The following is a 19,905-nucleotide window of genomic DNA, read 5'->3' on the forward strand; positions in this document are numbered from 1 at the left end:
TTATGCAGTTTGTAAAACCCAGCGCCCCTCATTTGCCTGTCGAGAATGAGATAAACGTGAGTTTTCAATGTCCGTATTATCTTATCGCAGACACCTATCTGCCGACTAATGGTCAGGCATCGAATGGATGATTGCAGGCGTGAATTCACGAATACCGGAAGTAATTTCTCGACCCGGCATTTGCACGAATTCGAAAATTCAATTTCAGTACTAACCAGTTATTTTATCACTTTTCGATTCGTGTCGTTCTATCCCTTCCAGACGGATCTCCGCCTCGCTTGATAAAGTTACGCTCATTGTCTTAACTAGCAGCTGTGATATTGACTATCAATATTCTCATCATGAACAGTGGCCATTCTTTTGTGTATATGATGTATATATTGTAAATATTAGTGCTTCCCATCTAGCTGCTCTTGGAGCAAATCACATAATCCTTCCAAGAGGTGTCGCGGTCGTCTGCTTTGCGATAAGAGAATGCTGTTACAGCTGCTACTATTGCGGTGACCCATCCTGTCCTTTCTTGCCACACACACACTCTAACGTTTGACGATATCCATCCACCTCTTTTGTATCGCAATGTGCACATTCTGTCATGCAATTTACAATCATAACCTTGCTTTGATATTCTCTTCTAGAAAGTGTAGCCAGTTGAACTAGAGTAGCACTTTAGGTATAGGGGAGGGGGGGCAACAATCGAACCGTTCCTTTTCTGGCGTGGGGATGTGAAACGCAGCTTCAAGGATGGATGTTGTACTATGACTGTCAACCCGTTTTATGGCGCGTTTTGGCGATAAGCTCTAACAATTTGTACCATTAGCAAAGAAACACATCCTCCAACTAACCGAGTAGCACCTTACGCATCATGCTACTGTTTGGCTCGCTGCCCGGATCCGACGAGCTGGTATCTGCAACGCATCTGTCGTGAGAAATATGAGAAAAGGGAGATAGTGCATGAGATTAGCATGTACAATGCATGAAAATGCTCCCATTTTGCGCGTTGCTTTCTTACTTTGAGGAGCATAAATACTGCAACAAAGGAATACGGTATTTGCCACAGAAATCTACAAACTTGATATGCTCTACACGATTGTCGAAAAATACTCCTGAAATGAAGCAAAAAATAAGATCACCATAAACAAAAATATTCTTTTTTTTGGAGCGATGCATGTATTACATGCGACAGGTGAAAACCTGCTCACCTTTGCAATTGGGGTTCACACAGCAGTTGGCCGTCTGAAGGTACTCGATCAAGGTCCGAGGTAGATCTTCCGCTGCGTAGCGAATGGCACAGGTTTTCACAGTTCGTCCGGCGAGCTCTAGCAAACTTGGTGGATTCAAGGTCATATCCTTAACGAAGCGCACAACCAATGGGTTATCACGCAAACTCAACTACAAAACAAAAACAAACAAAAAAGCAAAAGAAGGTAAACATTGGTGTTGCTAAAAAGACACTGGAAAAATACATTTGCTTTCTTCACGTGACCTGGTAGTGTCGCCTTTCTTACAAACTCACTAATTGAGATGTTGTTTTCCCCCTCTACTAAAAAGTGCATGTCATGTGCGAACTACACTAGCTAATCGTACTGCATCATCGACGATCAGTGTTATCAGCCGTGCTGCTCTTTGTCAACTAGAGCCTTCTCTTAAAATCACCTCTTACTTTTAATCAAGATCAAATAGACTAAATTGTACAACCAATGACGTAGATCGCCGAACAAGAAGCTTAGCATTTTGTATGGTACATTTCCTTTGTTCTAATCATGTTTTGTATTGCGCGGAGCAAATAAAGGTAGGGAACAATAAGCGCTAGCTAAGAAATGTTTGCTAGGTAATCAACAGACCACATTTTCCAGGTTAAAAACTGGCTTCTGCTTCCCATACTACAATTCATAGAACATTGATCCAATACTAGTATTACGTGCCGGATTATAGGTTTGAGATAGTGCAAACAACACTACATACATCGTTCTTAGGGCAGCGTTTTACAACCATCCCAAGTGCCCGTCGTGTGACAACGGAGCTACACAATTTATAATCACATTTCAAACAAAACCGCCCATTCAGGGAAGGGGCGGAGAAAATCTATATCGGATTTACTATATCTACATCGACCAATTTACTAAATGCTACTCGAGCGGTTGAAATGAGGTCAAGACGCCATAAGGGCCACGGGCTCTCCCCCGGGCACTACTACCGTCACGCTCAGCATCATGGAACAGTACCGTACCTCGGTTAGGTTTCGCAACGTTATAATCTCCCGTGGCAGATGTCTTAGACGATTTTTGTGCAGCAACAGCGACTTCAGATTGACCAAACGGGCTATGGACGCAGGAAGCGCCTCGAGCAGATTATCACAGAGGACGAGCGCGTGCAGGTGGTTGAGCAGCCCGACGGTCTCCGGAATCTCGGTAATGAGGTTTCCACCCAGTGACAGGAGCTGTAGGCTATGTAAAGAAAAGAATATGTTCTGTATTATATGATTCATTATCGCAGAAAACAATTGGAAACATGGACGCTTCGGGGATCTCAGATACAGAGAGATGTCTCCTATTTTTTATGCCATCTTAAAATGTTCAAATAATTAGTGTTTTGATTTAGCCCCGGATGCCACAGTACAATGGCCAATGCATAGCATCTATATCGCTTTCATATTGCATTGATTTTGCGCTTATCAGTCGATTGATGTGCTGATGGGCTGCCTGAAGTGAAACATTAAACAACAGAGCATTAAATATTCAGGTGCCACAGTAAATGGCCCCCGAGTTAAACAGCATTCGTTGGCCAAGATTTGCGCACGCACGCAAACACCTCACCACATACAAGGCAACAGGCACAAAAGGCTTTCAAGATAATGGCACTATCTCGTAGCTCCGAAGCAATATTGCTATCTCCGAACGAAGATAGTGCGCGAACGATAAACGAACTTTTGTGCGGCTTCGCAACTGCTTCTAATACTGTGCGAAACGCAACTAGGGAAGCGGAATGCGTTATCGCGGCTGGAAGCGGCCCGAGAAAGCCAGGTCAGCTGTTTCTAGAAGCTAAAAGAGTATCAGCGAATTGATTAGACTCAAACAATCCCCAATGCGAACTACGTACACTGTTCGTTTGCTTACTGAATTCTTCTAACTCTCACCACAGATTGCACTTGACGTGCTTTGTTTACAGCTCGTTTAAAACTGCAAATCATCTCATTCGCATGCGTTCGTGCTGATTCAATCTCACTTTTGTTCGTTTTCTTCACATGTGCACCTTCTGCATCCCCATCCTTGCTTTACTTACTTCTGCAGCTTCCAGATGTCCTTCGAAACGTTGGTGATCTGATTGCCGCCCAGGTAGAGATACTTGAGCGATCGCAGCTCGATCACCTGTTCGGGAAAGTGCGCGAAACGGTTGCCGCTCAGATTGAGCTCCTTCAGACCATGGCCGGCAGCGCCGAGCAATGATTTGGGCAGCGATTTATCCGTCAACAGGTTGTTCTTTACGATCAGCGTCGTCAGCTGGCATTGCGTGATCACCTCCGGCAGCTCCTCGAGGCGATTGTTGCTCAGATCCAGCACCTTCAGATTGGTAAAGTCGTTGAGGGACAGCGGCACCCTTATCAGCTTGTTGTGGTTCAGCAGCACCGTTTCAATATCCTCCGCCAGCTTCTTCGATTTCGAGACACGCAGCAGATCGTCATCGAGATGCCGCTTGTTCGAGTGGCCCAAATCGACGGTTTTCTGCTCGCGCGAATCGCTATCGCAGCTGTCCGACGTGTAGACGACATCCATTTTGTGTGCTAGCTTCTCGTCGTTATCGAAGCGATGTGTGCCCTCGGTATTATCTATCGCCGGCGTGAACTAACCACCCGCACGAAAAACTGCTGCTCTGCCACACTGCGCTGCCACTGGAACACGTTCCACCGCTGATCGTGGCACATCGAAAGATAACCGACCAGGCGGATGATGTAGCCCCTATGGCCTCGCTCTGCAAGAGAGTTTTTGAAAGACGCAAAACATATAAATAAGCCGGTTGGGTCGGGGCGACGAAAAAAAAAAAGAAAAAGCGGAAGCGCAAACGGTACGAGCACTACTCTTCCGCCACTAATAGACACTAACAGATCAAGCAAAAGTAAAAAAAACAACTAAGATGAAAATAGAACAACCGATAAATAAAAATCACACACGTTCACACATTCACATTCGAGCACACACAACATATGCGGATGGGGTAAACGATCAACCATAATATAACAGCACTTTGCGAAAACAAAAATCCCATACACATTGGGAACCAACACAGGGGAGAGATTCCAAAAGAAAGCAAGAAAAAACCCTAAATATAGATTTGTTTTCCTTGCGATTTTGTGTTCGTTCCCTGCACGCTAGTTTTTAACTTACTGGTTCACCCGCAAGGAATGGTCAATGCAGCCGCTCGAGCAACAACACTTAACCGAACGAATGGGCGTTCGCACGCATGCGACTCACTTCGCGCAATAGCGTAAAATGCTGTTTGCGCGATAACAGTGCCAGCAGCAACAACTGTCCACCCGCGGTCCGGCTGTGCTGTGCCGTCGAGAGACCAAATCAATGGCTTCGGATCGACCGACGAATGCTTCGTTTTATATAGGCTACAGAAGGTTGCGACTCGCGGACGGTGGGCGGGGGTTGATTTTGCGATGATAAAAATGAGCAAATCTGTCCAATGCCAGCACCGCGAACATCGCATCATCGTTATTACCTTTTTTTCGTTCTCTTTTCGAGAGGACACTTGTACAGATTTCCGCACACCGGGCAATTCACTACGGTCAAATCTCGCACGTATTAGCACGATCTTTTTGTAGGTATGCGTGTATTCGTGGTCGGGCCGCCGTCGTCGTCGTCGTCGTCTGTTATCAGCTAGCACAAGTTGCCCGTTGCCCTCTTTTGTCCGTGGCGTTGAACGGCACTTGTACTGCTTTTGGTCGTTCGGCACTTGCCTGCGACACAACACGCTGGTGGCGCGCGCGCCAGACGAGCTAAGCCACTCTAACAACTCTTCGTTCGAGAACGAAAAAGCCTCCAGCAGCCAAATTGCCACAGCGCGAACGTCGCTTATTCCGGCGCACCGAAACCACGACCGTCTAACAGTTCGGACGACTTTCAACTGATAGGAACATCGTGCCAATGTATTTTATTAACCCGCCACAGTAAACTACGCGCACAAACGCATTTAACGAACTGGCGATGGGACGGGGCCCAATCACTCCACAGGGGCAGTTTGGCGCACTTCCCTTCCCTCGCTTACTCTATCGGGTATTTGCATGCCCCTCTCAGAATGGTTTCGATGGGAAAAAAGAAAAAAAGTGAGATAACCGCTAGCAGCAACACAAGGGCTACGAACATCACGAACACATCCCTATCGGGCAGAGTAAACTAGACATGCCGCTCGCAGTATTGTACAAATTTTGCCATTCGTTCAGCATAAGATGGTACATGGCAAAGCGTACATTTTAAGTGCTTGAATACCATAATTCTTCTTCTCGTCGACGCGCGCGTCTTGCCGACTGACATCAATTGACTTAATCGGAATAAATTAACGGTCCCTCGGAATACGTGATCATGGAGCTGGAAGGCAACACAACATCGTGAATATTATCTGGAATCGAATATAGATTATTGGACCGATATTATGGACATTATAAATAAATATAGGTATAAAGTGTGAAATAAAATACAAAAATTACTTTTTAAATGCTATCATTAAAGGCAACAAAAACAATAAACTAATGTGCAGGATGCAAGCAAATCTGAATCAAACAACAATAGATAGTGAAAGAATGTAAAAGATTTCAAAACTACCACGCCTTCTCTCACCTCAAGTTGTTTCTATATGCCGACCATTGCATTCCGTACGCTGCATCGTGTGGCACCGTTTACCTTACTAAAATATTCTTAATTATTATCGCAGAATTTTCCCATACCAAACTGTTCGATACGGAAGCTCACAGGCAAACCAATCACAGACACAAACAATTTTCCGAAAACAAATCCAAATCTTTCACACATATGCGCAGACCATTCCGCGCCAACACTGATCGGATCGGCGCGTTGATCTCCTACAACGCACAGTACGAGCTTGACGATTCGGCGTCCTCACCACACAGCTGCTTCAGCGACTTTCCTTTCAGGCGAATGTACTCCTGGTACCATTTGTTAATTTTGGACGCCTGCCGCTCCTCGAAGTAAGTAATAGCGTCGTGTACGAAAATGTCGTTCTCCAGGCGCTCTGTACCGCTGGCAAGCGCAGCACGTGACAGCTCATCCGCGATTCGGTTTCCGCTCACCTCCACGTGCCCCGGTATCCATTGTATTGTTACTTGGTATGTGCGCGCCAATTCAAGTATCTCATGCGCCACCGCATTACGATAGCGAGAGTTGCGATTCTTCTTCAAGAACGTGCATGCCGCTTGGCTGTCGGTAAGCAACACCGCACGCTGTATGCCACGCTGGGCAATGTGCTGCATGGCTACCTTGATGGCAAGCGTTTCTGCCGTCATGATGCTGGTGTCCAGCTTCAGCTGAACGGCGATCCGTGCGTCGTTCGTTTCGTCGTACACACCTATCCCACACTGACCGTCCGGGGACTTTGAGGCATCCGTGTAGATGTGTACGTAGCCACAGTACTCGCTCTCCAGCACATACTCGGTTAGCTGTCGCAGTGTTTCCGGTCGCAAGTTACCTTTTCCGACGTTTAGATGTTCCAGTACCGGATTGACCCGCACGTCCGTTAGCAGATCGGCGGTTCGAATGTGTTTCGCAATGGCCTCAAAGATGTAGCGATGTTCGAGAAATATGCGCTGCACGAACGACAGCGGCCGTCCGATGTCGGGCTCCAGCTGTCGTAGCTCGCTGTACGTGCGATTATTGCTGCGACAGTGCTGAGCGATTTCACGGGCAGCAATCATTTCACGGACCAACTCTATCTGCTCCCGTTTGGCAAGGCGCTGGCGATGTCTGCGGTACTCCAGCAGTAGAGCATTGCGACACATATTCCAACCGTCGGCACCACTGTGCAATCCGCGTACCACCGATGGCGCCGAATGGGAGGACGAGCCGCTGCAACATTCTTTCAGCTGATGTAGGAAGCTCCTGCACAACCTAACCCACAATTCATAGCGACTGTACATTTTGAATAACTGACAAATCTAAATCAATCGTAATTTTTTTTTTTCTTTTCTCTGTTGTCCACTTATTGCACCGAAATAAACAATCCCGTTGACGCCACCTGCGGCCTACTACGCATCAGCACAATTGTTTACGGCACTAAGTCAATCGTTCGAGGTACACCTTGCACACCAACTGCACCAACGATACACGAAGCTGAAATTACCTTTTCTTGCGTTCGAAACGAACAGCACGGAGCGCTCTGCGAAGTCGATCAGTTCGGTTGAGCGATGTGAATATAGTACAGCATCCCGTTTCGATTACTATCGTGCCGCTTTTGCGCCGAGAGTCGCGAGAAAAATCGTCCGATTTCCTGCGTCTTTCGGCACCTGACACACGATCAAAACAACAACATCATTTGTCATCACGTTGCTCATTCCCGCTGAACAATGATGACAGACTTCCGCCGTATGGATGTGTCAATTGAGCCACTTTGTGCGCATTTGTCATTTCGCTGACAAACCCGATATTCATTCAAGAATATCCTTCTCTTCGTCTCCACTGGGATATTTTGCAGCAAAATGTTCTCCGTTAAGTGATTAAGTGGTTCCTAAATAAGTTATCAGTATATTAATAGAAGTCTTTAATTCGATGAAAACTCAGCTGTACAGTCTGTTCCCGAGTTACGCGGTTTCTGCGTTCCCAACGAATCCACGTAACTCGAATATCCGCGTAAGTCGAATTTCACGTTTTTTGACTAAAATTCTATTGATTACTCGGAGTTTTTGATTTAATGTAGTACTTTTATACACTTTATCATTTATTTGTTATGATTCGTGCAGAAAATTCTAATATTTCTGGCTTTTAAGCGGTTTCAATTTGTTAGCAAAAATGCAATTTATACCGATCTTGAAGCAAATTGTATTGATTTGACATTTAATCTGTCAAATTTAGAAAACCGCGTATCTCCGAATCCGCGTAAGTCGAGAACCGTGTAACTCGGGAACAGACTGTATGTGTAAAATATGTTTGCCTGCTTTATGTTTTTGGGTTGTTAATAATTGTAGTGGATTGTCTTTTGTTGCTTTTTTTTCAAAAAAGAGCTTCATAATTAAATTTAAGTAAATTGATATACAGGCGGTCCCCGAGATACACGGTACCTCTTATACGCGGATTCGGAGATACGCGGTTTTCTAAATTTGACAATTCTTTGAGCAAATTGTACTGATTTGACACATCAATTGCAAATTGCCAAATAATTTCCGTTTTGATCGAATTTTAAAAACTATTTCAAAAGGTTTAAAACAGTTATATTCAGTCAGAATCATATCAAATAGTTCATAAAGTAACTAAAACCGCCCCCTACTTGCAAAATTACAGGAAAATTTGTGATATTTTAGCTGGAAATCACGAGATTCGACTTACGCGGAAATTCGAGATACGCGGTATTTTGCGGCCGTTTTCGGTCCCCATTAACCGTGTATCTCGGGGACCGCCTGTACAATGAATCTTGCCATGAAAAATCACGATTTTTTTTAATTTCTTTTCGTCAAAACAAGACACATTGAATGTCAATTGACATAACAATATGGCTCCTAGCTATACAGCAACACGCACTACCCAACCCAAGGTGTGTTTATTAAGGAGGTGAATTGTTAGCGCGTTTTCCGGGCGCCATCATTGAGTATTGTTATGTCAAATCGCATACAATTTTCTATACCCCCCTCCAGCCCTCCCCGATTTTAATACCGGAGCCTCCAGTATTGTTATGTCAAGTCGTGAAATGTCAATTTGCTCTGAAGCACTTCACCTCCTAATATCCATACACCTTGTACCCAACCTGGTAAAAGTCAATTTTCACCGGAATTCAGACGCCGCCAGCCATTCTATCCGGCATAAAAATTGCAGCTTTTTGTATTGAGCTTGTTGAATTTCAACCCAAGAACAGGAACGAAATGGTTGAGTCCAACGGTGCCGAACTTACTGAACATGAGGCCGAACTGTATGATCGGCAAATTCGTTTGTGGGGTTTGGATTCGCAGAAACGGTAAGTATTCGTCGCGTCACATTCATCAATTGCGATTGTTCATGGGATTTTTTTCTTCCTCCCTACCTCATTTACAGTGTCCGTTTGGCACGGATTCTCATCGCTGGTATTAACGGACTGGGGGCAGAAATAGCGAAAAACGTCATACTAGCCGGAGTCAAGTCCGTCACCCTGTTGGACGACCGGAAGGTTACGGAGGAAGACTTTTGCTCCCAATTTCTGGCCCCACAATCGTCTGTCGGCACCAACCGAGCGGAAGCATCCCTAACCCGTGCCCAGCATCTGAATCCAATGGTCGAACTGAAAGCCGATACCGAACCGATTGAATCGAAATCGGACGACTACTTTAAAGACTTTGATGTCGTCTGTCTGATTGGTGCGTCCACGGCACAGCATCTGCGCGTGAACAACGTTTGCCGCGAGGCCAACGTAAAATTTTTCGCTACGGACGTTTGGGGTATGCACGGCTTCTGTTTCACCGATTTGCAGAAGCACGAGTTCGCCGAGGATGTAGCAAAGTATGTGGTGGTATCGAAACCCCACGAAAAACCCAAATCCGAAACAGTGTACAGTACGGTCAAATGTACGCTGGAATTCCCACCCTATCAGTCGTTGGTAGAATTCGACTGTAAAAGCACATCGTACGCCCGTCAGCTGAAGCGAAACGGACCAGCGCTGCCCGTACAGCGGGTGCTACAGAAATTCCGCGACGAAGAACAACGCGATCCGGCATACGGAAAGCGCGAGGAGGATTTGAAGAAGCTGCTCCAGCTGCGCGACTCTCTGGTTCCGGAGCTAATACCGGACAAGTCTTTCGATCACGTATTTGCCCAGATTTCGCCCGTCACTGCGATCGTTGGAGGCGTTGTAGCTCACGAAATCATCAAGGTCGTATCACAGAAGGAAAGGCCACACCGTAACGTGTTCCTGTTTAATCCGGACACTTGTTGCGGATTCGTTGATCTTATTGGGGCGGACAAATGAAGAAGTTTGGCGAATGGCCTGTAGCCTTCATGTTGCAACGAGTTGTGCGTGAGGCGCGAAAGGATTCCAGCGTGTGTGTGCACGAAAGTGAAAACATTATTCTTTAAGCAGGCAGTTTAAATTTATTTCTCTTATACTCTGTACGAAAGCGAACCCAGCGGACAGACTTTTTGTGGAAAAAATAAACTCAGATTATTCTCTAACACACTCCTTCGTTCGATACATGGCTTTACTAAATGTGTTTAAAAATGTTGCATTAGAATGGGATCGTCCTTCAAGACAGCGCATTTTACTGTTCTTCCCACAACGGAATCGTACAATCGCGGAGAGAGGCCTTTAGGTTCGCTGACCTTCACCTGAACATTGGACTCGGTCAGAACCGTTCCACAGTTCAAATCACTACCATACACCAACGATTTCCCCAGCTTATTGTAACACGGTCGTTCACATTCTAGCAGCTGTCGGTGATGTGGATCAATCTCCTTTAAAGCGGCCAGTAACTCCGGTTCATCCAGATCCTCCCCTTGCAGCACTTCTCGCAATCGATCAATCAATGCGCTTGCATCAATCGGAACATCGTTTTCTATCGCTCTAATACACCGTACCATGCGACCAAATTCGGCCGGATTCAATGACGCCTGATGATCGGTCCCTTTCCACGCCTTGTCTAGCGTAAAGTGTCGTTCGACTATTTTCGCACCTAAAGCCACACTCGCTACGGAGTGCTGTATACCAAGCTCATGTCCCGAATAACCTATCGTCAGTTCAGGAAAGTGGGCTCGAAGTAACGGAATCATACGCAACATTATGTCCCCTGGCGGGGTCGGATAGGAGGAAACACAATGAAGCAGGGCAACGTCTTTACGATGACGGAACTGGGTGTAAATGCTGCAAACTTGATCCCAATCTAGCATGCCCGTGGATATGATTAGTGGAATGGTGCGATTTGCGGCATACCGCAGCAGAGGCACGTTATCAGCATCCCCAGACCCTATTTTGATGAACGGGACTCGTAGCTGCTCCTCCAACTCTCGAAAGGATGCGGCATCCATTGCTGATGCGGTAAACACAATGTCGTGGTCAGTGGCAAAGCGCTGCAACTCCCGGTACTCGTCGCTGGAAAATTCAAGCCATGCTTTGTGCTCTCCGTACGTACGACCCCACGAGTTTGGTCCGGTGTAAGGGCGTGCCAAGGCGGAGACCGTGAACTTTTCCGCCAAATTTGATCGCTGGAACTTTACACAATCGGCTCCACATTCCTATAACGGGATCCATGGTTTCGCTTTACTGCGCTGCTGGATGCAGTTGAACATGCAGCCGATGTTGAATAATACCTTTGCAGCTTTTATCATCTGCTTTGCCGTGCTTAACGATCCCTGGTGGTTTTGCCCAATTTCAGCCACGACGAACGTTCGGCTTGACTCACTGCTCCAACACGATGGCATATCGAACTACAATTGACTTCAGTAGGTGTTACAACTATTGAACACACACAGGAGATTTATGTACATTTAAGCAACTTCACTCAACACAAGAAAGTGTAATATCACTACGAGCATCATCATCACCATCATCGCCAATCAGATGAAGTAGTCATTCGCGCTGATGACACAATGTTCCACCATCCTCCCTTGCTCGTGCAGCCCGTGTTCCAGCGCATTGCCAGTTTCCCGTCAATACAGATAGAGACCATAAACTGTCACCACGCAGAACATGGTTGAGTTCTTAAATTCGGCCGTTGCGTAGTTATCACACTCCGTGTCCCAACGGCAGCGGGCCACACATTTGCATCCAGCGCCGAGCTGTTGCCCCAGCCACACCTGAACCACATGCTTGTAATGGTGCATTTGCAGATCCTTCACTTGTAAGCTTATTTCGTCCGCCATCGATTTCGTCCAGCGAGATGCATCTGCCGCCGAGTATGTTTGCCCTAAAACCGTTCAATGATGGTAAGATACTTTTTTTATACAATTTCCATCGCTCCATCAGTTCCACCTACCAGTGAGAGTGTCGGTCAATACAGTGTTGATGATTTCACGTATCTTTTCCGATTTGAATGTTTCACTTAACTCGGGACGCATCTGATAACCGGCTGGCGATGGAGGCACATTCCCAGTTTGCGTTTCGTTTAGCGTCATTCTTAAAGCTTCTATTAACTTGTACGAATGTGTAAAAAGAAACTGTTTTTCCAAACAGCGAAGCAGCTGCTGTAGCGAATTAGAAATAGAATCCTGTCGCTTGGTTTGTTTTTGTTTCCTAGGCAACCGAATTGTAGTTCGCAGACGCCGGCTGCAGCTGAGCACAGGTAGGTTTCAACTATCGCCACGAGCAGTGTTAGATTAAAGAAAAATAGTTATTACTCTATTGTTGATTGAGACCTTGAGTTAATCTTTAATTGACATTACTTTAAAATTTCTTTTCCTAGTTTCTACTAAATACTATTATTAGCTATATTCTATTTATACATTTTTAAATTCAGCCACGTTTCTAAATCTTAGCCAAATCAAAGTTGGGTATCAACTGTACATGTGTGAGCATTCAATATGTCATCCACCCATATAAACGCACGCGTAACGTCGCGTGGAGGACACTAACTCTTTTTGAATTTCTTCCGCATGTAATATTATCAATCAAAAAGTCAAAAAGTACTAACACTTTCATCATCATTCTTTTAACATTAACAGAAATGTATTTTCTTCCAGCAGCGTTCCCGCCTTTCTACAAAGGTAGACAATGTAAAATGAAATGCAATACCATGCCGTGCTTTACCATTTTCTGCTAGCTTCTGTTACATTCCATTTTTGCAAGTATGTCCCACTTAACTACGTATAGTCTATTATAGCATGAACTTTGCATTCACGATTCCTTGGAAATAAATCTTACGATATCGATGCCCGCTGCCAGTCCTTCGGTTCTACCTTGAGCAAAGGGCGCGCATAATGGTACCGTGACGGCTTGTGTGTGTTAACAGTTTAAAGTTAATTTGCAGAACGGCCACGACAGATTCGCACAAGAGTAACATGTGGCAGTGACGCGAGAACCGAGCCACTGTTTGTAGATTTGGCTTCTTTAGATGCTGTCTCAACACCAAGTGTGCACACTATTTATCGCTTAGAAGAGGACGAAACAATGCCCAACGAAGCAGTAAGTAGTTATTGTTTTGTAAAACAAGACTTAAGTTATATTCTACCTCGTACGAACGTCTGAAATGTTTGTTTGCAATACTTCTCCCACTAGGTGGCGGCCCTATGAAATAAAATCTATACGAAAAACGTGGAAACTCCAGCCTACAGGGTAGTGGCGTAGAGGAAGAAAACAGTACCAAAACAGCACAGCGAATGCGGTGGTGTCCGGACAGGAATACAGGCTGGAACCGAACATTACAGACAACCGGAGATTTGCAGCGTCACGCATCTTGCAGCATTCAGTCCGATACGCGTTCTACACCGCGGGATTATCACATTGCAGTGTAGTCCAGCTGTATGTTTATCTGCCGCACGCCGATCGCTTCGAAGATCATGCGCGTATGCTGTACCACGTACTTGGGATCAACGTTTTTCGATACCTCCAGCTTGATCACACCGACGTACACGTCGGTGCAGAGGGTCCAAAAATGTGGCTCCTGTACGCTGTACACGCCTGCCAGCCCGGTCACCTTCTGATAGCAGGACGGCAGTAATCGATCAAGCGCCACCGGCTGGCGCTGCATCAGCACCATGACCGATTCTTTGATCAGCGAAAGCGTACTGAGACCGATCGTGAGCGCAATGAACATGCTGCAGATGGGATCGGCTCTCATCCATCCAAACACCTGCATCAGCACAGCCGATATAATAACACCAACCGAACCGAGCGTATCGGCTAGAATGTGCAGGAAGACGCCGCGCATGATCTGCGAATTGGTGGACACGATCTCTCCCCCTCCGTGGCTGTGATGGTGATCACTGCCACCGTGCGAATGCCCATGGTGATCGTTGTGGTTGGACAGCAGGCTGTGAGTATCGTGACTGTGATGATTCATACCACCACCATGGGAATGTCCATGACTTCCACCACCTCCGCCGCCGTGCGAATGCCCGTGGCCACCACCGCCGCCATGCGAATGTCCGTGTGCTCCACCGTGCTGGAATGCATAGATACCGACCAAGTTTACCAACAGTCCGAGCACCGATACGACAAACAATCGTTCGTGTTTCACTTCCGGTGGCTCTATAGCGCGCTCTACTGCCTCGGACATAATGAAGAAGGCGATAAACAGCAAAAAGAGACTGTTGACAAACCCGGCGAGCACTTCAGCACGAACGTACCCGTAGGAATACTTTTCGTTTGCACGCCATTTGGTAATAACGGACGCAGCCAAACCAGCCAACAGCCCGGTACAGTCGAAGAACATGTGGAACGAATCGGAGATCAAACCTGGAAAGCAGGAAAGCGGATTGATTTTATTTATTCAAACTGTTCTGCTCTCGATACGATCAATGAACACCAACAACTTACCTAAACTGTTCGTCCATATTCCATACATTAGTTCGACGAAGGCAAAGCTTAAATTAAGCAGCAGAAATAGAAATAAATTACGCGAATTGCGATCCGACAGAATGAGCCGGCTCCAACTGTTGAACTTTTCCCGTATCCGGTAGCCGCATCCACGTGAATCTTTATGCGTTAATGGTAGCATTGTAGTAAGCTTCTTTTTTTTTTCTTTTTACGAACCACACAACTGATAAGCCCGGTAGGGAAAACTTTTAAGGTACTGACGTAGACAATAGGGCGGGAATGAATTGGTCGATATCACCGCGATCCAGCAGCGCAAGGGCGATTGCGTATGGTACCTTCAACAGTAGTCTATGGGAAAAATCAGTGCTGTAAAGATAAAAAAAAAAGATCATTAGCGATAACATCAGGAAACATGATCCGTCGACAAGTTGCTGTACAACGACTAAAGTTTTAAGAAAAGTAGGGAAATAAAATGTAGCAACCATGTTGCTCGTTTTTCAATTAAGGTGTCTGACGCATAACGTATTATCCCGACCCTGACCAGGATTGTAAACAATGCTTTCCACCGACCGAGGAGCAAACACCTTGTTTTGCTTACGTATGCACAAATGACTAAATAAAAGTTTATTTAAAGCTGCTTCCGTGTTTTGTTTGAGGGCAAGCTATCGGGCTGCAAGTAAACGCTCTACAAAAAAGGCTTACATTCCTCATTTTATTTTTTCTATTTCCTCAAAATGTTGTGCATGTACGTAGTGGACGGTAACCCGAACATAGCGGTATTACAGACCGACATCACGACACTGACCCAGTAAGGGCACTCAAATAAACAGTCAAGAAAACTACATACCCTATGTGGCGATTAAACGGTTCGATCCGTAGTGCGCACGGCTGTGGTGATATACTTCCACGATCAGCATTGTTTGGAACACATTTCAGCTATTTATTTCACTCCTGCGAGTCTGTTGGACGGCTGGCCAAGAATCCGTAATTGCTGTCTGAGCGGTGTAGTTTTTTTTTTTCATTCTTTCATTTGTACACGGTGTTGACACGACATCGGCGGTGATATGACAGCTGGTATTGGCCGTCTACAAACCGTTGCTGGATAACAAATCATTATTTCGCAATCATTTCTTCAAAGATCACAATTTTACACAGCTTGTCACATGGAAAGTTTACATGAGAAACTCAAGATATAATCCCGACACCATGTGATGGTATCGTTTGTGTTTAATGCTGCTAGGCAGAATAAAGTCAAGCAAAATTTCAATTGATTTAATCAAGACTGTGTGTACATCCCCAATGACAGCTGGGTTCGACAGCTATCGAGAATGCGTTTCTCGGAACACCTTCCCAATTGACATTGGTACTAAAATTTTGTTCTAAATTTGCTCGATTGGTGCTCGAACCGTCCAAAAGTATGGATGTGTGTGTGATCACGCGTGTAGGAAGTGGCAAGTATGATTGTGTGCGTGTGATCTTCTTGTAGCGAACGACGATGGCATCATTTCCAGCTGTCATTTATTTGGCTTTGGTGTTTGACGAAAGAACAAAATAAATTTTGTGCTCTATTGTTTTGTGAAAATTTGTTGGATTTTTTCAGTAAAATGGCTACACAACCAATGAAGAGGAGCAGAAAAGTTATTTCTCGACGGAACAAAAAGCTTGCAGCTATGTCGACGGAGTATGATCGGCAGAATATGTTGGGTGATGATGATGCGGGAACAAGCGGAGTGGTGCACCGTAATATCGGTGAGTTTAACTACATTAATTATTAATATGTTACGTATTCGTTTGGGTATGTTGTTTGTTAGGAGCAGTGAGTGAGTGAGTGAGTGAGTGAAATTTCCAAGTGCTTCTTTGTTCTAGTTATCTAAAATGACAAATAATATTTCCGATTCCTAATGTTATTATAATGGTAGCAAAATGACGACCGAAGTGTACCGGCCGGTACCGAATGTACCAATGTATTTTGTTGCAGAAATATTCTACAGATAATGTTCCATCTGTGTTATTTTAAAGAATAAATGTGTATTTACCATTCGTGTGTGCGACAATTTCATTATTATTTTGTAAACAAAAAGTGTCGTAGATTGTTGATTACACGATTGACACGATGCCTTGGATTTTATCGTATCAATTTGTGTGATGTGTTCTTAAATAACAACGATAAAGTGTTTATATTTTCTTTGCTGTAGTATGGTCCAGGACTATGAAAATACTATGATAACATTTGGTCAATCGAACTCATTCGGATTGTTCTATTCGAAAAAAAAAAACGAAACATTTCACCAGCAGCAACAACGATGAACACAATGAAAATAATTTGCCATTTATACTTTATTTTATCTTGCAGGTTTAACATCCCAGTACGATGATCCAGAATACGATGCAGAAGTGCTTATGGGAACATCGTCTCACAACAGCGATACCGATTACATCAGTGATCGTTCTTCTGAAAGCGAAACCGACGCCGTGGCTGAAGGGTCCACAACTGCTCACAACTGCAACAACCATAGCGATATTGGTGAATGTTTGCGAACTTGGGCAGTTGTACGTAATCAGCCACGCTCGTCGGTAAATGAAATTTTAGCTATTTTGGGAATATGGACAGATTTACTTCTTCCGAAGGATTCTCGCACGCTATTGAAAACGCCAAAAACCATCGGGGAAGAGATACAATCGATAGCGGGCGGCGAATTTTGGTACAAAGGGATAGAAAATAATCTCGTCAATTATTTTAAGTAAGTTTTGAAAATAATTTAGCCTAAACAGTGTCTGGTAAATGTGTGTATTTTAATTGTATTTGGATTTTTTCATTCTCATTCATTTAGGTCAACTGTTCCATCAATCGACGAATTGTCGATACAGGTATCCACCGACGGACTCCCTCTTCATAGAGGTGGACCTACACAGCTCTGGCCCATCCTTATGAAGATTGTAGAACTGCCCTCAGCCCCAATTATGATGATCGCAGTGTTTTGTGGACCAGCAAAACCAACCAGTCTGGAAGTATTTTTAAGACAGTTTGTAGAGGAGGCAAATGACATTCATCGAAGGGGATTGCGGATCGGAGATAAAATGATAAAATTCTCGATCCAAGCTATTATTGCAGATTCTCCTGCGCGGGCTTTCCTTAAAGGTAGGTAAACATACAACTATTGCTTATATGTACACAATTATCTGGAGCTTGTGTAACGCTAATTATGTTTGTGTTTTGCAGCAACAACCTACTTCAATGGATATCACGGTTGTATGAGGTGTTGGGGAATACTATAAACCTGGAAAAAAAATTATTTTCGACTCCGTTGGCGCTCCTCTACGAACGCACCATGGATTTAAATCTAGGGATTGTCCGGGTCATCACCAGGAATGGCGTTCACCCCTGGAAGACCTTGATAATTTTGATATGGTGGATAAATTACCGACTAGTTGTGGGTTGCACTTATGCGATGAGGGTGCGACTCGCCGACACTTGTGCGGTCTTATAGGTGGTAAGTATGAAAATATTCCTACCTGGTCCAAGGGTCAAAAGCAAGCGATATCTGAATTTCTTATCAGCGTACAACTTCCCTCTGAGATTCATCGCAAACTCAGAGGGCTGAATGTAATTCGATATTGGAAGGGTACGGAATTCAGATCTTACTTGCTATATGTAAGTCCCGTGTTAATGGAAGATGTTTTGCCTGAAAAAGCCTATTGCCATTTTCTGCTGTATTTCTGCGGAGTAACAATATTTTCCTCCTCATTCCATCGACGTCATTGGGAACGTGCCGCTGAATTCCTTAACAGTTTTGTCAAGGATTACGGAAAGATTTATGGCCGTGGCGAGCTGACAAGCAATGTCCATAATATTCAGCATATAGCACGAGACTGTTTTAATTACGGACCGTTGCATAAGCATTCTACTTATGACTACGAGAATTATTTGCAAATTTTAAAACGCTCGTCCCGTTCAGGCTTTAGATGTAGCGTCCAAGTTGCAGCACGTTATGAAGAACGTTCCGCAACCGAAGTAGCTGCTGCAAGCAAAAAACGCAAATTTCCCCATTTAACTAGAAATGGTAAAGGTATCTTTTTAGAGTCAAACTTTCTTTTAAGCCCTTTGCCAAGAGACCAATGGCTTCTAACAAAGGGTAATGGTATTATTCAATTTTTAGGAGTTGAAAAGAGTAATGGATGTTTTATAGTATCTGGAAAACAATTTGAATGCAGCTCCAGCTTATTTTCATTTGCTTTGCGTGCGGATGATCCTGAATCGGTATTTTCATCTTTAGACATTCTTATTCATAAAGTTGATGCAAATGTTCAGACGTGTGACGTAAACATTTCTCTGTTAGATATTAGATGTAAACTTGTAGCTGTCTATCCTCCATCAAAACCTGGCACAGTTGTTTTTTCCCCTCTTTTGCATACCCTCCAGTTGGATTAAAATTCATTAACACGTATTCACTAACATTATACTTTAAGAATCATTCTGTAGCTAACCACTTATTTGCTCGTAGTTGTAGTTTGTTTGTAGTTTTGTTGGTATTTTTAGTTATGATGATAAAAAATAGAATGTGTATGCAAAAGCGTTTGAAACCATTTGTGTTCATAAAACGTGTTATTTTTAGTGCAATGCTGTTTAAGTATTGCCTAGGAAATTCTTCATGAACTATTTTCAAACGCTTTTGCATGGGAAAGCGGTGGGTCTTATCATCGTAATTATTTAATATCATATTATTCCTGATGCATGGTAGATGTTGTTTGTAGCAATTAAAATTCTTACTTGTAAAAAAACTACATGGTAATGCTTGTTTCATTAATTTAATTAATTTACTGCATGTCTCATGTTTTGAAATTTTATTTTTGCGATTTTTCTCTTCAATAAACTTCACATAGTTTATACGTCTGTATTGGGTGGAATGTTATCTTAGACTTATTTATGATTTCAAAACCATTTTGTAGTTCCGTTGCTTGATATGATTAAAACGTTTTATTTTTGAGTGAATCAAACCAACAAGAAATAAAAATAGTCCTAATTTTCACATTTAATTTATTACATAAGCTTGTTTATAGATTTGAATTTGATTATGTTATATCTGATTTGATCAGTTTGTTAAAAAAATTATCTTAAATATTTCGTCAAAGTAGAGTCTACATATTGCTAGTGAGTGTAAAAGATAAGGAAGGCTTTAGATTTAAATAAATAATAATAATAACTTATTTATTAATTCTATTATTGCGTGTATGATAAATTTTACTAGAGCTCTT

General features: G+C 43.9%; 6 protein-coding genes across 10 annotated transcripts; 2 read left to right on the top strand and 4 right to left on the bottom strand.

The window, feature by feature from the left end:
• Positions 1-358: 358 nt before the first annotated feature.
• Positions 359-7,574, bottom strand: LOC1274604 (leucine-rich repeat-containing protein 58). 5 transcript variants are annotated; one of them, XM_003436775.2, is made up of 6 exons: positions 7,351-7,574; positions 3,280-3,966; positions 2,228-2,444; positions 1,200-1,389; positions 1,010-1,103; positions 359-916 (listed from the first exon to the last, which is right to left on the bottom strand). In XM_003436775.2, the coding sequence occupies exons 2-6, from the start codon at positions 3,768-3,770 to the stop codon at positions 838-840; spliced, it is 1,071 nt and encodes a 356-aa protein (XP_003436823.1). In that variant the 5' UTR covers positions 3,771-3,966; positions 7,351-7,574; the 3' UTR covers positions 359-837. The 5 variants fall into 5 exon arrangements, with proteins under 5 accessions (XP_003436823.1, XP_061507196.1, XP_003436822.1 ...); XM_061651212.1 differs by lacking the exon at positions 7,351-7,574 and adding an exon at positions 5,835-5,979; XM_003436774.2 differs by lacking the exon at positions 7,351-7,574 and adding an exon at positions 4,720-5,200.
• Positions 7,575-8,971: 1,397 nt separating this feature from the next.
• On the top strand, positions 8,972-10,362 carry LOC1274605 (SUMO-activating enzyme subunit 1). Its single transcript, XM_313754.5, has 2 exons — positions 8,972-9,171; positions 9,249-10,362. Exons 1-2 carry the CDS (start codon positions 9,080-9,082, stop codon positions 10,153-10,155), a joined length of 999 nt encoding a protein of 332 aa, XP_313754.4. The 5' UTR covers positions 8,972-9,079; the 3' UTR covers positions 10,156-10,362.
• On the bottom strand, positions 10,258-11,630 carry LOC133390932 (sialic acid synthase). Its single transcript, XM_061641296.1, has 2 exons — positions 11,490-11,630; positions 10,258-11,414 (listed from the first exon to the last, which is right to left on the bottom strand). The coding sequence occupies exons 1-2, from the start codon at positions 11,598-11,600 to the stop codon at positions 10,398-10,400; spliced, it is 1,128 nt and encodes a 375-aa protein (XP_061497280.1). The 5' UTR covers positions 11,601-11,630; the 3' UTR covers positions 10,258-10,397.
• On the bottom strand, positions 10,258-12,485 carry LOC1274606 (dynein light chain Tctex-type protein 2B). The gene is made up of 2 exons (XM_061641297.1): positions 12,155-12,485; positions 10,258-12,085 (listed from the first exon to the last, which is right to left on the bottom strand). The coding sequence occupies exons 1-2, from the start codon at positions 12,291-12,293 to the stop codon at positions 11,829-11,831; spliced, it is 396 nt and encodes a 131-aa protein (XP_061497281.1). The 5' UTR covers positions 12,294-12,485; the 3' UTR covers positions 10,258-11,828.
• A 336-nt stretch (positions 12,486-12,821) lies between these two features.
• LOC1274608 (zinc transporter 7) lies at positions 12,822-15,907 on the bottom strand. The gene is made up of 3 exons (XM_313758.6): positions 15,500-15,907; positions 14,653-15,018; positions 12,822-14,571 (listed from the first exon to the last, which is right to left on the bottom strand). The coding sequence occupies exons 2-3, from the start codon at positions 14,831-14,833 to the stop codon at positions 13,613-13,615; spliced, it is 1,140 nt and encodes a 379-aa protein (XP_313758.4). The 5' UTR covers positions 14,834-15,018; positions 15,500-15,907; the 3' UTR covers positions 12,822-13,612.
• Positions 15,908-16,101: 194 nt separating this feature from the next.
• On the top strand, positions 16,102-17,928 carry LOC133392151 (uncharacterized). The gene is made up of 4 exons (XM_061650981.1): positions 16,102-16,401; positions 17,006-17,393; positions 17,484-17,791; positions 17,873-17,928. The coding sequence occupies exons 1-4, from the start codon at positions 16,257-16,259 to the stop codon at positions 17,926-17,928; spliced, it is 897 nt and encodes a 298-aa protein (XP_061506965.1). The 5' UTR covers positions 16,102-16,256.
• Positions 17,929-19,905: the final 1,977 nt, after the last annotated feature.

The sequence above is a fragment of the Anopheles gambiae genome, chromosome 2 (genome assembly GCF_943734735.2).
Source record: "Anopheles gambiae chromosome 2, idAnoGambNW_F1_1, whole genome shotgun sequence".
Taxonomy (NCBI): domain Eukaryota; kingdom Metazoa; phylum Arthropoda; class Insecta; order Diptera; family Culicidae; genus Anopheles; species Anopheles gambiae.